At 33.6% G+C, this 12,249-nt stretch overlaps 3 protein-coding genes across 5 annotated transcripts; 1 reads left to right on the top strand and 2 right to left on the bottom strand.

Annotated features, from left to right (window-relative positions):
- Positions 1 to 2,066: 2,066 nt before the first annotated feature.
- On the top strand, positions 2,067 to 7,349 carry LOC115702611 (phosphoinositide phosphatase SAC7). Its single transcript, XM_030630031.2, has 19 exons — positions 2,067 to 2,224; positions 2,310 to 2,475; positions 2,574 to 2,877; positions 2,962 to 3,019; positions 3,135 to 3,191; positions 3,277 to 3,310; positions 3,456 to 3,536; positions 4,124 to 4,230; positions 4,345 to 4,431; positions 4,528 to 4,605; positions 4,763 to 4,833; positions 4,922 to 5,020; positions 5,124 to 5,223; positions 5,321 to 5,429; positions 5,540 to 5,612; positions 5,712 to 5,805; positions 5,970 to 6,062; positions 6,147 to 6,213; positions 6,318 to 7,349. Exons 2-19 carry the CDS (start codon positions 2,328 to 2,330, stop codon positions 6,446 to 6,448), a joined length of 1,791 nt encoding a protein of 596 aa, XP_030485891.2. The 5' UTR covers positions 2,067 to 2,224; positions 2,310 to 2,327; the 3' UTR covers positions 6,449 to 7,349.
- Positions 6,711 to 7,337, bottom strand: LOC115702616 (dirigent protein 19). Its single transcript, XM_030630037.2, has one exon. The coding sequence runs from the start codon at positions 7,335 to 7,337 to the stop codon at positions 6,765 to 6,767; it is 573 nt and encodes a 190-aa protein (XP_030485897.2). The 3' UTR covers positions 6,711 to 6,764.
- A 528-nt stretch (positions 7,350 to 7,877) lies between the features above and the next one.
- On the bottom strand, positions 7,878 to 12,249 carry LOC115702614 (dehydrodolichyl diphosphate synthase 6). Of its 3 annotated transcripts, none has more exons than XM_030630035.2 (3): positions 12,052 to 12,225; positions 10,643 to 10,690; positions 7,878 to 8,964 (listed from the first exon to the last, which is right to left on the bottom strand). In XM_030630035.2, the coding sequence occupies exon 3, from the start codon at positions 8,947 to 8,949 to the stop codon at positions 7,999 to 8,001; it is 951 nt and encodes a 316-aa protein (XP_030485895.1). In that variant the 5' UTR covers positions 8,950 to 8,964; positions 10,643 to 10,690; positions 12,052 to 12,225; the 3' UTR covers positions 7,878 to 7,998. The 3 variants fall into 3 exon arrangements, 2 of the variants coding, with proteins under 2 accessions (XP_030485895.1, XP_030485896.1); XR_009685209.1 differs by lacking the exon at positions 7,878 to 8,964 and adding an exon at positions 8,971 to 9,416 and having other exon boundaries at positions 12,052 to 12,249; XM_030630036.2 differs by lacking the exons at positions 10,643 to 10,690; positions 12,052 to 12,225 and adding an exon at positions 10,537 to 10,613.

The following is a 12,249-nucleotide window of genomic DNA, read 5'->3' on the forward strand; positions in this document are numbered from 1 at the left end:
TCTCACGTCTCAATTCCATCTCACTGTAATGCAATTTTTAATAATCTCACTTTCATATTTATAATGTTTAGATTTAATTAACTAACACTAAAACTCTCTTTCTTTATCATCGTCTTCTCCTCTTCTTTCTCAATCAAGGTCAATCCTGAAGCCTCCACTCCAATTTACTCGCTCCGTGGCCTCGACAACTTCAAGTTCTTCTCATTGTCTTTCTACTGGTACTGGTAAGAGTACTCTGTCTTCATTGTCTTTTTACTTCTCAACACCTTATCGTCTTTTTACTCTATTCTCAAATTTGCTGGATTCTTTCCAATTTCGTTGACTTTATGTTTGCTGGTAATTAAAGTTTATTGCAATTTTTCTATAAACTTCAATTGCGTGGGTTTTGTTATACATTGGTTTGCTTTTCTTATCGAATTTGTCTTCTGGGTTTTGTTTGCTTTCTTGTTTTAAATTCTGCTCCATTGTTTTGTTTCTTGATTTACCTTCATTAAATATCATTTTTTGATTAAATAATATTGATTGTTTATTACTTTAATAAGTAAGCTAACATTTAAATTACAATGTCAAGGGCTGAAAATAACAAAGCAGACATAAATAATATTACTATTCAAGCACCTACATCTCAGTATTCTCCAAATTCATCTGCTGCAAAACGAGAATATGTTAAGAACAACGAAGTTACCGATTTGGTAAAGCAATTAAAGCCAACTCAGGTAAAAAGAAAATATATAGTACTACTTAATACTTTTAAATGTATAGTATAGTTATTTATTTGTTTTAGGTGTTTTAAGAGCTTAATAATATTGAATTAATTAAAAATCATTGATTTATTTTGTAATTAATATACACAAAAAATTAATTAAAAACCATTGATTTTTTTGTACTTAATATAATATTGAATTCTATTACATATGTAGTTTTTTTTTTTTTTTTTTTTTTTTGCGAAAGCATATTATTGGATTGAAGGAAATTTGAAATCATATTAAAAAATATCAACCAAGATTTTTATTACATGTCGTGTGATTTTTGTAATAAGAAACTTATGTTCTACAACGACAACGAAGAAACAGATTGTGAAAATCCAAAATGCGGAAAAAGATGTCTTCCTACACCACGGTAAGCACATTATAACTAAATTAATACTTGAACTTCTTGCATATTCATACTAACCGTTACATATTCTGTATAAATTATTAGTGCAAGGACATATGTACAACTCGACGATGGTACGGAGAGCCGCTAGATCTTTGTGATGTTCGGTGATGTTGCGAGAAAACATATTCTCATGTATCGAGTTCAATTAAGATCATATTCGGACGAGGTAACTATAAAAAAATAAATATGTAAAATTTATACATTTTCGTACATAGAAATACATTAAAACTTATAACTAATCATTTTTTTTTCTTCAGAAACATAAGTTGTTTGTCCAAAAAACTACAAGGCAACTATCAGCCAAAAAATGGAGAATTCAGTTGTACGTAGATGCAAACCGAACAATGAGTTCAAAGTACAATCAGTTCACCATTCAAGCAGTTGAACCAATGGAAGATTAGGCAGAAGTTGTCATTTTTCTTTTACAGTAATTTTATTTTATTCAGTGTTAAGACTTTTCTTGGTGCCGAGCTTCTTTCACTTTCTATTGACTTGTTATCTACGGATTTACATGGAGTATTGTATGCAAGTCTTTCATAAATCCAATATTCTAGAAGTAAATAATAAGTATCGTTTTATTTTGATTTATATATACCTAATTATATTTTACCAACCAATTATAATAGCACAAATATTAATTTGCTAAAACAAATCATTCGTATAATCATACCTCCACATACAATCTAAATAAGAAGAAAAAAAAAAGTAAACTTTACCTAAAACTAACATTTACGTGCCTCGGCACGTAACTCCTACCTAGTATAAATATATAGATCAAAAAATAATAATTAAATTAATACAAATTAACTTTGCTTAATTAATAAATAAATAAGAGGCGGGGTAATATAGGCTGAATTGTTTGTAAGTGGAATATAAAATATCAACCAATAAGAATGTGCCACGTAATGAACTATTTGTGGTGAATACTTTATTGTTGTTCATCTTCATTTTCTCTCAAAATTTCGCGGGTTGCGTTTCAAACTAACTTTTACTTTGTCAGATCAGATCAAACTTTTTCAGATTCAATTCAAAAATATTATCAGATCTCAATCTCCAATCTCCGAATGTGATTCTTCATTTTCAATTTCAATTTCAAGATTCAAATTCATTCATAGTCATTTAACATTTTGAATTAATTTTGTGAAATTCAGAAGAAGGAAATAGGAATAATGATGGAGCGAGCAGATTCAGGGCAGAAGCTCTACTCACGCATGAGGCTATGGGAGCTTCCCGATCAGTATGTTATTGAACCAACCGATGGAACTTCAGCTCCTTATCTCTCTATCAATCGACTCGATGCTTCTCTAAGCTTCATTGGTTCGTTCTTCTTCTTCCTTCGATTTGATTTGATTTGATTCGATTCGATCCCCTTTCTCTTTCATATATAATAAATATTGTATGTGTGTATTATCCAGATGAGCTTCCTGAATCCAGTTCTGTTCGAGCCCCAAAAATTCAGACGATTTACGGTGTTGTTGGCATGGTCAAGCTCCTCACTGGCTCCTACTTGATCGTCATTACGGATCGTCAATGTGTTGGAACTTATTTGGGTCATACAATCTTTAAGGTTTTGTCTTTGAAGGTTTTTCCTTGTGATCATTCTCTTCAAAATTCTGATGCCCAACATAAGAAGATGGAAGCTGAGTTTTCTGCTCTCCTCAATATTGTTGAAAAGACTTCTGGTTTGTTTTTCTCTTATGAAACGAATCTAACTCTCAGGTGAAACTGAATTCTTATATTTTTTTTTTGTTAATTAATAAAAAGAATCAATTTTTCTTATCTTTGTGTTCTTTGTGTATACAGTGTACAGAAATTGCATGATTTGGGAGGTGAATCTAAGTTGCTTCCTCTTTGGAGACAGGTAAACTCTTGATTTTTTTTTTTTTTTTGTTGAAATATCAGTGTTATTCTTAATGCATGTGATTAAGGGAATTTCGTAGATTTTAAGTGGAAACTTTCCATTGTTTCTTTTACAGGCAGAACCTAGGTTTTTGTGGAACAATTATATGTTGGAAGTACTCATAGATAACAAGGTTAGCCTTTTTTTCCAAATTGTTTTCAAATTCTTATGTTTCTAGTTTCTAATTGCTCACATTTGTATGCTTCCTTGTTTTGCAGCTTGATCCCTTCTTGCTTCCTGTTATCCAAGGGAGTATCCTTTCTGTTGATTAGTCTTTTATCTCTATTTAGATTACTCTTCTTGATTATTTTTTCTCTAAAATGTTAACTGTTTTAAACTGGATTATTTTCAAATGCATTACTTTTGGGGGTTATTATTCTCCTTAATCAATCACCAGGCTTCCAACACTTTCAAGCAGCAATAGGGAAGGATGTAATTGATGTCACTCTGATTTCTAGGAGATGCACGAGGAGAAATGGTATCTAAATCTCATCTTACCCATCTTGTTTGTTTTCTGCAACTCTATCTGCATTCTTCTTATTCAGATTAAGCATCTTAGTACAGAAATATGAGCTAATAATAACTAAAACACTGAATGACCACTAATAGTACACAAAAAATTCATCATTTTTTAAGGCTGAGAAGCTTAAAAAGATTGACAATTCATCTTGTTTGTTTTCTGCAACTCTATCTGCATTCTTCTTATTCAGATTAAGCATCTTAGTACAGAAATATGAGCTAATAATAACTAAAACACTGAATGACCACTAATAGTACACAAAAAATTCATCATTTTTTAAGGCTGAGAAGCTTAAAAAGATTGACAATTCATCATTTATGTATTTATGCATACATAAATAAAGCTTGGCCCTTTGATCATATAGTTCATTGACTATTCAATCATCTGACTGTCACTGAAGATTTAGCTTTGGTGTTATAATCATCCGTTTTATGACAATAAAAGGAAACATTTATTTTAGCTTTTTTACAATTAAAAGAAGAAAAAACAAATCTATGCTGTTAGCTCTTTGTTCTCCCATTCTGAAAAATCATATTTTCTTGAAGGCACTCGTATGTGGAGAAGAGGAGCTGATCCAGATGGTTACGTGGCAAATTTTGTAGAAACTGAGCAAATTGTGCAGTTGAATGGGTATACAGCCTCATTTGTGCAGGTGAAAGTTACTAGTGCTGTTATATTTTATATCGTATTTTCTGAACTTGGTGGTGCACTTGGACATATATGATTGGATCTCAAACATCTTATCATGTTTGATTTTGATTTGCAGGTTCGGGGTTCAATTCCATTGCTTTGGGAGCAAGTAGTGGATTTGACATACAAGCCCAAATTTGAGCTTGTTAAAGTAGAGGATGCTGTGAGTTTGTGATTACTTTTTCCTTACTAGTCAGTTTGATTCCACACCTAACTGCTTTTACTCGGCATTTGACCTGTGCATTAAACTTTTATTCAGCCCAAAATAGCAGAGCGACATTTTTTGGACTTAAGGAAGAAATATGGGGCCGTTTTAGCTGTTGATCTTGTCAACAAGGTGCATACTTTATTTTTCAAGCGATTTAAGTATGTCACTTTTCATATTATAGACTGTCCATCAAAACTTTCACCTGCATTTGTACCATTAGAACTAATGTTTGTGGTTTGATTTCCATTGCTGTATTCACTTAAATGACATTTTCATTTTTTATCAGCACGGAGGTGAGGGACGCTTGTGCGAAAAGTTTGCAGCTGCCATGCAACCTATCAGTAGTGATGACGTGAGGTAAAATTTATTTTCCTCTCCTCTTTTTAAGAATGTTTCTTTAAGTTATTTAGTTTGTTTTTAACGTGATAGCTATGGAACATTGCAGATATTTGCATTTCGATTTTCATAAAATTTGCGGGCATGTTCATTTTGAGCGCTTGTCTATTCTCTACGAACAAATTTCTGATTTTCTCGACAGAAATGGGTATGATTTTATGGCTTATGAGCATAGCTAGCTGATTAATGTACTGAATTAGATATGTCTGTATTACATCTTTTCTCCTAACTTTCTAAACTGAATTCAATAGGTATTTCTTGTTGAATGAAAAGGCTGATAAAATGAAGGAACAGCTTGGAGTTGTTAGAAGCAATTGTATAGATTGCTTAGACCGTACAAATGTTACACAGGCACGTATACGTTAATTATATACTTAATATTGTTCTTTCTGGCATGAGAATAATTCTCACATTGTACATCATATATTGGTCACCTTTACAATTGCAGAGCATGATAGGTCGAAAGATGTTGGAATGCCAACTTAGGAGGCTTGGTATTTTCGGTGCTGACGAGACTATTAGCTCCCATTCAAACTTTGATGAAAGCTTTAAGATCAGTGAGTCGTTCTACTATTATTATGCTTTTCATGATCATGTTACTGATTAAATAAACGTGTCTTTTTGTAAGCATTCTATTCTAACCCGTTGAGTGTTTATATGTCTTTAGTGTGGGCTAACCATGGGGATGACATAAGCATTCAATACTCCGGTACTCCTGCTTTGAAAGGAGATTTTGTCAGGTAATTTTGGAACCTAGCTTTGTACTCATGCATGTTATGAGATCACTTAGATTTCATTGCTTCCTTACTGAATTGCTCAATGTGGTTTTGGATTGTCAGATATGGCCAGAGAACAGTTCATGGAATTCTCAAGGATGGATGGAATTCCCTTGCACGCTACTATCTAAACAACTTTCAGGATGGAGCAAAGCAGGTTTGTTTTAAAGTTAAATCTGACATCTTTCTCATTCATCCATGAACACCCTAGTATTGAACAAACATTATTTAATAAACAGAACTTGGTTCTTGTTCTGATATGAGTTATTGACCTTTTTTTTTAATATTTGGTGTGTGGATTCATTTGGCTCATAAACAAAGGATGCAATTGATCTTCTGCAAGGACATTACATTGTTTCGGTCAGCCGAGACATAAGTCCCTCGCCTCAAAAAGGAGGCCTAGAGGCTGTAGCCGTGAGTTTTCCGAATGTTTGTTTACTTAGATAATATTACTAAACATCAATATCTCTTTTCTGAGTATGTTTGCTTTGATTTCAGTCATTTCCACTGGCTTTCGCATTCGTTTTGGTTGGCTTCCTGTTTGCGACCATGTCACTTAGACAAGGTATTAAAACTAATGCTAGAATTGTGAACAAAAGAAACCCAAAATCATGACTAATGATTTATCTTGTTCGTTTCCTTCTGGTGCTCATTTCATCTCTTATGCAGTTCGGTACGACCTTCGACACTTATTCTTTTCAATAATGTGGGCAAGCCTCAGCGTGGCCTTAGCAGCATTTGTGAGGGCCAACGGGCGGATTTTCTGCAACCGCCCTCGTCTACACAGGCCACGCCATTAAATTCAGTTTCAATTTTCCAATGCCAAGCTTTTCTGTGATTGTTACTCGTTAATGTTATTTCAGTTCATTTTCATAATTTATAGTCCACGGAAGAGACTCGCTCATTGCCAGAGTTGATTTTTGCAGTACCCTCTAATGTTAACATTAACATTCTTTTTTGTATAAATTGATTTTGTTGTGACCTTTTCATACTATCTATAATTAGTCAAGTTTTTACAATTTTATGTCAATCTGTAGTCTCAATAAATATATATAAAATGCATTAAAGCATAAAGTGTGGACTTTTATTAAACAACAAAAGGTAAAGATTTTCCTTCTAAGCAGCTTGAAGAAGCTGAGTGGCATATGGAGGCCAGTACAGGTGAAATTCAATCTTGTAAGTGACAGTGATGCCTTTGAGATTGACCGGTGAGGATCTTACGTAGCCTTGGACGAAGGTGAAGTCCCCTGTACCGCCAACCACAGGATGATCCGAAGGCTTAATATTGTGTGTGCCACCAACAACCGAAATCGAACCCCTGTGGTTCTTCAGATTCAAGGTGATCTTGGCAATGGAAATGCTTCGAAGCCCATCTAAGCCGGATGTGATGGAGGTTCCTTCTGCGATTCCCAGTACTTTTGAAGACGTGCTGGGCGTCACGGTCATGGGATCCTGGAAAGCAAATAGGGTGCCAAATGGTGTTGTTGTCTGACTAGTATCAGGTCCAGCCACCCCATTCACTATGATGTACCCTGTTTTGTTTATGGTTTCGTGTTGGAAGAGAGCAAAGTGAAGGGACTTGATATGGCTATGGTGGTGGTGGTGGTGAGAGGTGGAGATGATTTCGATAGGGAAAAGAGCTAACATCAGAGGTAGAAGAAGTAAGTATTTTGGGAGAGGAGAAGCCATTTTTAATGTCTCAAGTGTTTCTCAGCCTTACTAAGATTTATAGTGGTAGTTGGGGAGAGATAAATTTCTTGTCTCAATATGAACTCTTGACTCGTTCAAAACAACACAACACAATCTATGCCCTTAGCTGTAAAATTTGGCTGGTACAGGGGTTTGATCAAGACCCCCCATAGTTGGGGTAGGTTAGAGTTAAATTGAATGAAAACAGGTCTCTTATTCACATTGATTGGAAGCCGTGAAAGAAAAACAATACAGCTTTTTGTTGAAGCTTACTTTTCAAAAGCAGCCACCAAAAGGGTCCATTCACAAGTATGAGTGACAAACAACAAAGCCAATCAAAATGGTCCCTTGAGAAACTAAAGATTGACTCATTCAAAGGAGATTACATAAATGGTCATATCACCATCATCAGCATCAGATTTTTTTTTCAGATTCTTTGCAAATAAATATGTTATAATAGTAACAGCACTGACTAATCTTTATGATATAGTTCTATCGTAAACAAAGGTTGTTCAAGTAAAGTTAATACCCAAATTGAGAAAGAAACAAAGCAAGGAAAGATAACACATACATTTTCAGGGAATTTGAGTAAATTATTATGTATATCAATGTATGAATAATAATAATGTATAGGAAGGAAACCAATAAAGTTATGTATCTGTTATATCTTTTTCTTGTTCTTCTCCAAATATTGGTAGCTTCGCTGGAAGTTAAGAACTGCCCAAACCAAGTGCCATAAACCCAACTCAGGCCACAGAGCAGTAGGAGAATACAATGGACAGTTGGCAGTTTGCCAAAGAAGGAAATTACTCAGACGGGTTTCGCCTGAACTTCGTATCACAATGTCTGGATCAGGAGCTACTGCCATGTACATGTGCTTCTCTATATCTACTAACTTTAGAGTCGGAAGATTCATTTGCTTCTCACATACTTCACTTTCTTCTATCAAGCCATTGCAAGGTTTAGCTTCGTGATTCTTTGGCTTATCTTCGTGTTCTTCAAGACCGCCATGAACAACAAAACCATTCATCTTCTTATCACTGCTGCCATTTCTTGTTTGAATGTCATAAATTTTGGATTGGCAGGATTCTTGAATAGCATGAACGATCTCATCACACGACGTATAGGCCACACAAACCAAAAGATTAGCCTTGTTGTTTTTGGCAGTAGCTTTCATGACTTTCTCAGCAGCAACTCTCACAGGCTCATTCAACAGTTTCAAATTACCAATAAAATATACCCGAATACCATATTGGTGCACAATACTTTCATGCTCGAGAAACCCCTTCATCTTTTCGAGCATCAGATCCATTAAACACTCAACTTCTTCGGGGCTTCTCTTGAAATTGTCAATGCTAAAGGCATATACTGTTACATACTTCACTCCCAACTCATAACAGTAGCCTAGCATAGAGATGAGCGATGAATAGCCTGCTTTATGGCCAGCTATCGTGCGCTCGTTCTGCTTCTTGGCGTACCTTCGGTTACCATCCATGATAAAGGCGATATGTTCAGGCACCGGACCAACAGATATAACCCTGAACAAACATTTCATTACAAATTTAGTTAATCCTCCATATAGTTGGCCTATCTTTCCACTTATTGTCTCCATAGTATGATCAGCAGTCTGCACCCAAAAGGGGAAAATAAATTATTGTTATGAGTTCAGAAGTTCAAGTGCTTATTAAGAATAGAAAAAGATAACCGAATTGAGTTAACTTGATCAGGTTACAGACCAATAATTGTTTTTATATTAGAAATTCATTCGAAAAAAATATCATACAAAAATAATAGAAGTCTCAACCACTGAAAACAAAATCGAGTGTTCGAAATTGAAATAATTGAAGTAGTTAAATAGGAGGATCACTATAACTATAGTCTATAGCTCTTGGTGAATTTATTAAAGACGAAAATGATTTATTTGATATTATGGATGACTGTTGACGGAGGGATAGTTTTGTTTTGTAGGTTGGTCCGATCTATTGCTCTTTCCTTCCTTGTGCCTATTTCTCTTTTAAAGGGTTGGTTCTCAGGTACAACCTTTGTAACTTCATGGTATACCCATGGATTAGCAACTTCCTATTTGAAGTTGATAAGTAAATTTAGAATTACAACCATACCAGAAACAGTACAATATACAATAATAAGCAAGATAAAAAAAATGGAAACAAGGGAAAATAAAGGTTAGTTCTTCATTTTTGTTACTATAATTCATCAATCACAATAGCATAGTGGGGTTTATTTAAATAATACAACACAATTATTTATGTTCATTATTTTTCTATTTATGTTTGTTGTGATTAACTGATTAAGATGGGTTAGATTCATCCTAAGCAAAAGTCAAAAGCCAACATTAATGGCATCAACAACAAAGACAGTATCACTAAGGTGGTATTTGGTTGGGAGGAATGAAAATATAGAAATAGGAATAGAAATAGAATGGAATAAAATTTAAAATGCATAAAAAAATTGATAAAAAAATCATTCAATTTTTTCTCTTATTACGAATGGTCTTTCCTTCTTTTTAAAATGGAGTAGTCATTCCACCAAAATAGTGAAAAGAGTATTTCATTAGAATGTCATTCCAATACTTTAAAATGCGACCAAACAAAAGAATGGAATGAAAATTATTTTCTTTCTATTTCATTACCTCTAACCAAACGCCACCTAAAGGATTAAGATTTGGAGTGAGTGGGTATGTAAATGAGTCAAATTCCAGTCAATCAAAGTTGGTAAGAATGTGAAGCCTCCAACTCAATAAACAGTTTTAGTCACTTTCATGGCTATGAAAAAATAACTAAAAAAATTAAAAATGGACCCTTTTGAGGCATTTTCTCAAACATGTGGTTTGCAATCAAATTACATTTTAAGCTTGAATCCATGTAAGATCATTATACTCAACCATCTCAGAAAATTCTATGTCAGATTAAACTAAATGAGTATGCTCTAAAAAGCTAAATTAATAATCTTACAACACAATAGAATCAACAAAAGAAAACTTATACAAACACAGAAAGAAAAAGAGACAAATAAAAGGTGGTGTCTTTGAGCAATGATTGTGAGTTTAACTCTTGTGTGATGATCACTGAAACTTAATATCATAACAATGAATCAAGCAAAAGGGGCATTTCTCAGATCCAAATTGATGAGGAAATCCATAAGATTATATAAAGAAATTGATGCATGAAAGTCAACTTACAGATGATGAGATGAGAAAAAGGAGAAAATTAAGAAACTTGGTAATTGAAAAAAGAACAAAATAACAAATAAAGAGTTGGGCAGTAATTGAAAGGGAAAGGACTCACCTTTAAGATGAAGCAGCAGGAGCAAGCACCATGGATATGGAAATGGTCCTATGAATATTGAGAAAGGTCAATCAATTAATATTCATCAATGGGAATTTATTTGTTTGGTAATACAATAGTAGACTCGTACACCCAATACCAAAATCAACAACACTTTCTCTTTCTCTTTCTCTCTCTTTGGAATAAAAGTATGAGCTTTTGCATAAGAAGAAGAAGTTGAATTTTGCAATTGAATCAAAAAAGGGGGTTTTAATTTATAGCAATAATTAGCGGGAAAACAACAAAGCAAAGGTTGCCCCTTTTTCAGTTCACTAACTTCACTTCCTCCAATAAATAAAAATAGAAACTTGAGTTTCATTCACTCCAATGAACCAAATATCTCCCAAATAATGTTTTTTTAAGTACCTTCCTTTACTAACCGTTAAGTACATCAGAACTTACGTGTCACATCATTTTGATTGGTCAGATAATTTATTTTTAAATATTTTAAAAATTCATTTAAATATATAAATGAATTAATGAAATTGAGAGGTACTTACTAAAATATTTATTTAAGAGATTAAACAAAAAAAATAATAAACCATAAACACAATTACAACAAAGAAATCATGAATCATGGGAAGCATGAACCCAAGACACCCCTTATTAAATCAACAATTGGTCTCATGGATAATTTATTTATTTATTTGAAGGTCACCACAAAAGATTTTCAAGCTCACATTAAAAACATATAAATAAGGGAAGGACACATTCAACTTACACACACTTCTTACATATAATTAAAAGTGATACAGTCTCACTTAAAATTATAAATAGCCAATATTTACTGCGTGTAATTTTTTAAGATTTTGATAAAGTGTGTATCGTTAATTTATACGGAATTGACGATAACAATAATTGTTTATTTTTGTTTGGCCTAACTAAGATTAGCACAATAATGGTAATGAATGACTAATAATAAGGATTAATTGAATAAAGGAGAGAGATTATTATTGTAGGTAGTAGACTTTGAAATATGTGAATTATTAATGAATGAGATTAGGTAACAAAGTCTCAAATAGGCTGTAACTTAAGGCTGCACACGGGTCGGGTCGGGTTTTTTTGGGTGGTCAGCTTTTCGGGTGTTGGAAATGCACAACCGAGTCCGACAATATCAAAAAGAACCTTTGTTTCATTCATTGTGAACCTCAATCAAAAACCATCCCTGTGCTGTGGTTTCCTCTTTCTTATATATTGAGTACTCACTCATTCTCAAATTCAATCATTCTACACTTCTACCTTAATAATTACCCAGATTTATAGTATAATACTATAGTTATTATATAAAATTTAATTAAATAACCAATAATATAAATTATAAAATCATATAACATTAACAAGAATTAAGAGTCCAGAACGGAGAAACATACATCGGCAGTCAGAGGCTCGCCGGACTGAACCGGCCGCTGGGATGAGACCTCGCCGGAGAAGAAGAAGCAGTCGCCGCCGCTGGGAGTTTCTTGAATTCTTTTAAGGTTTTTTTGGTCGAATACTTACTGAATACAGATAACAGTGAATGGTAATAGTGTACTGTACAGTGAAAGTGAAAAAAAATATTTTTATTTTTT

Source organism: Cannabis sativa, chromosome X (genome assembly GCF_029168945.1).
Source record: "Cannabis sativa cultivar Pink pepper isolate KNU-18-1 chromosome X, ASM2916894v1, whole genome shotgun sequence".
NCBI lineage: Eukaryota > Viridiplantae > Streptophyta > Magnoliopsida > Rosales > Cannabaceae > Cannabis > Cannabis sativa.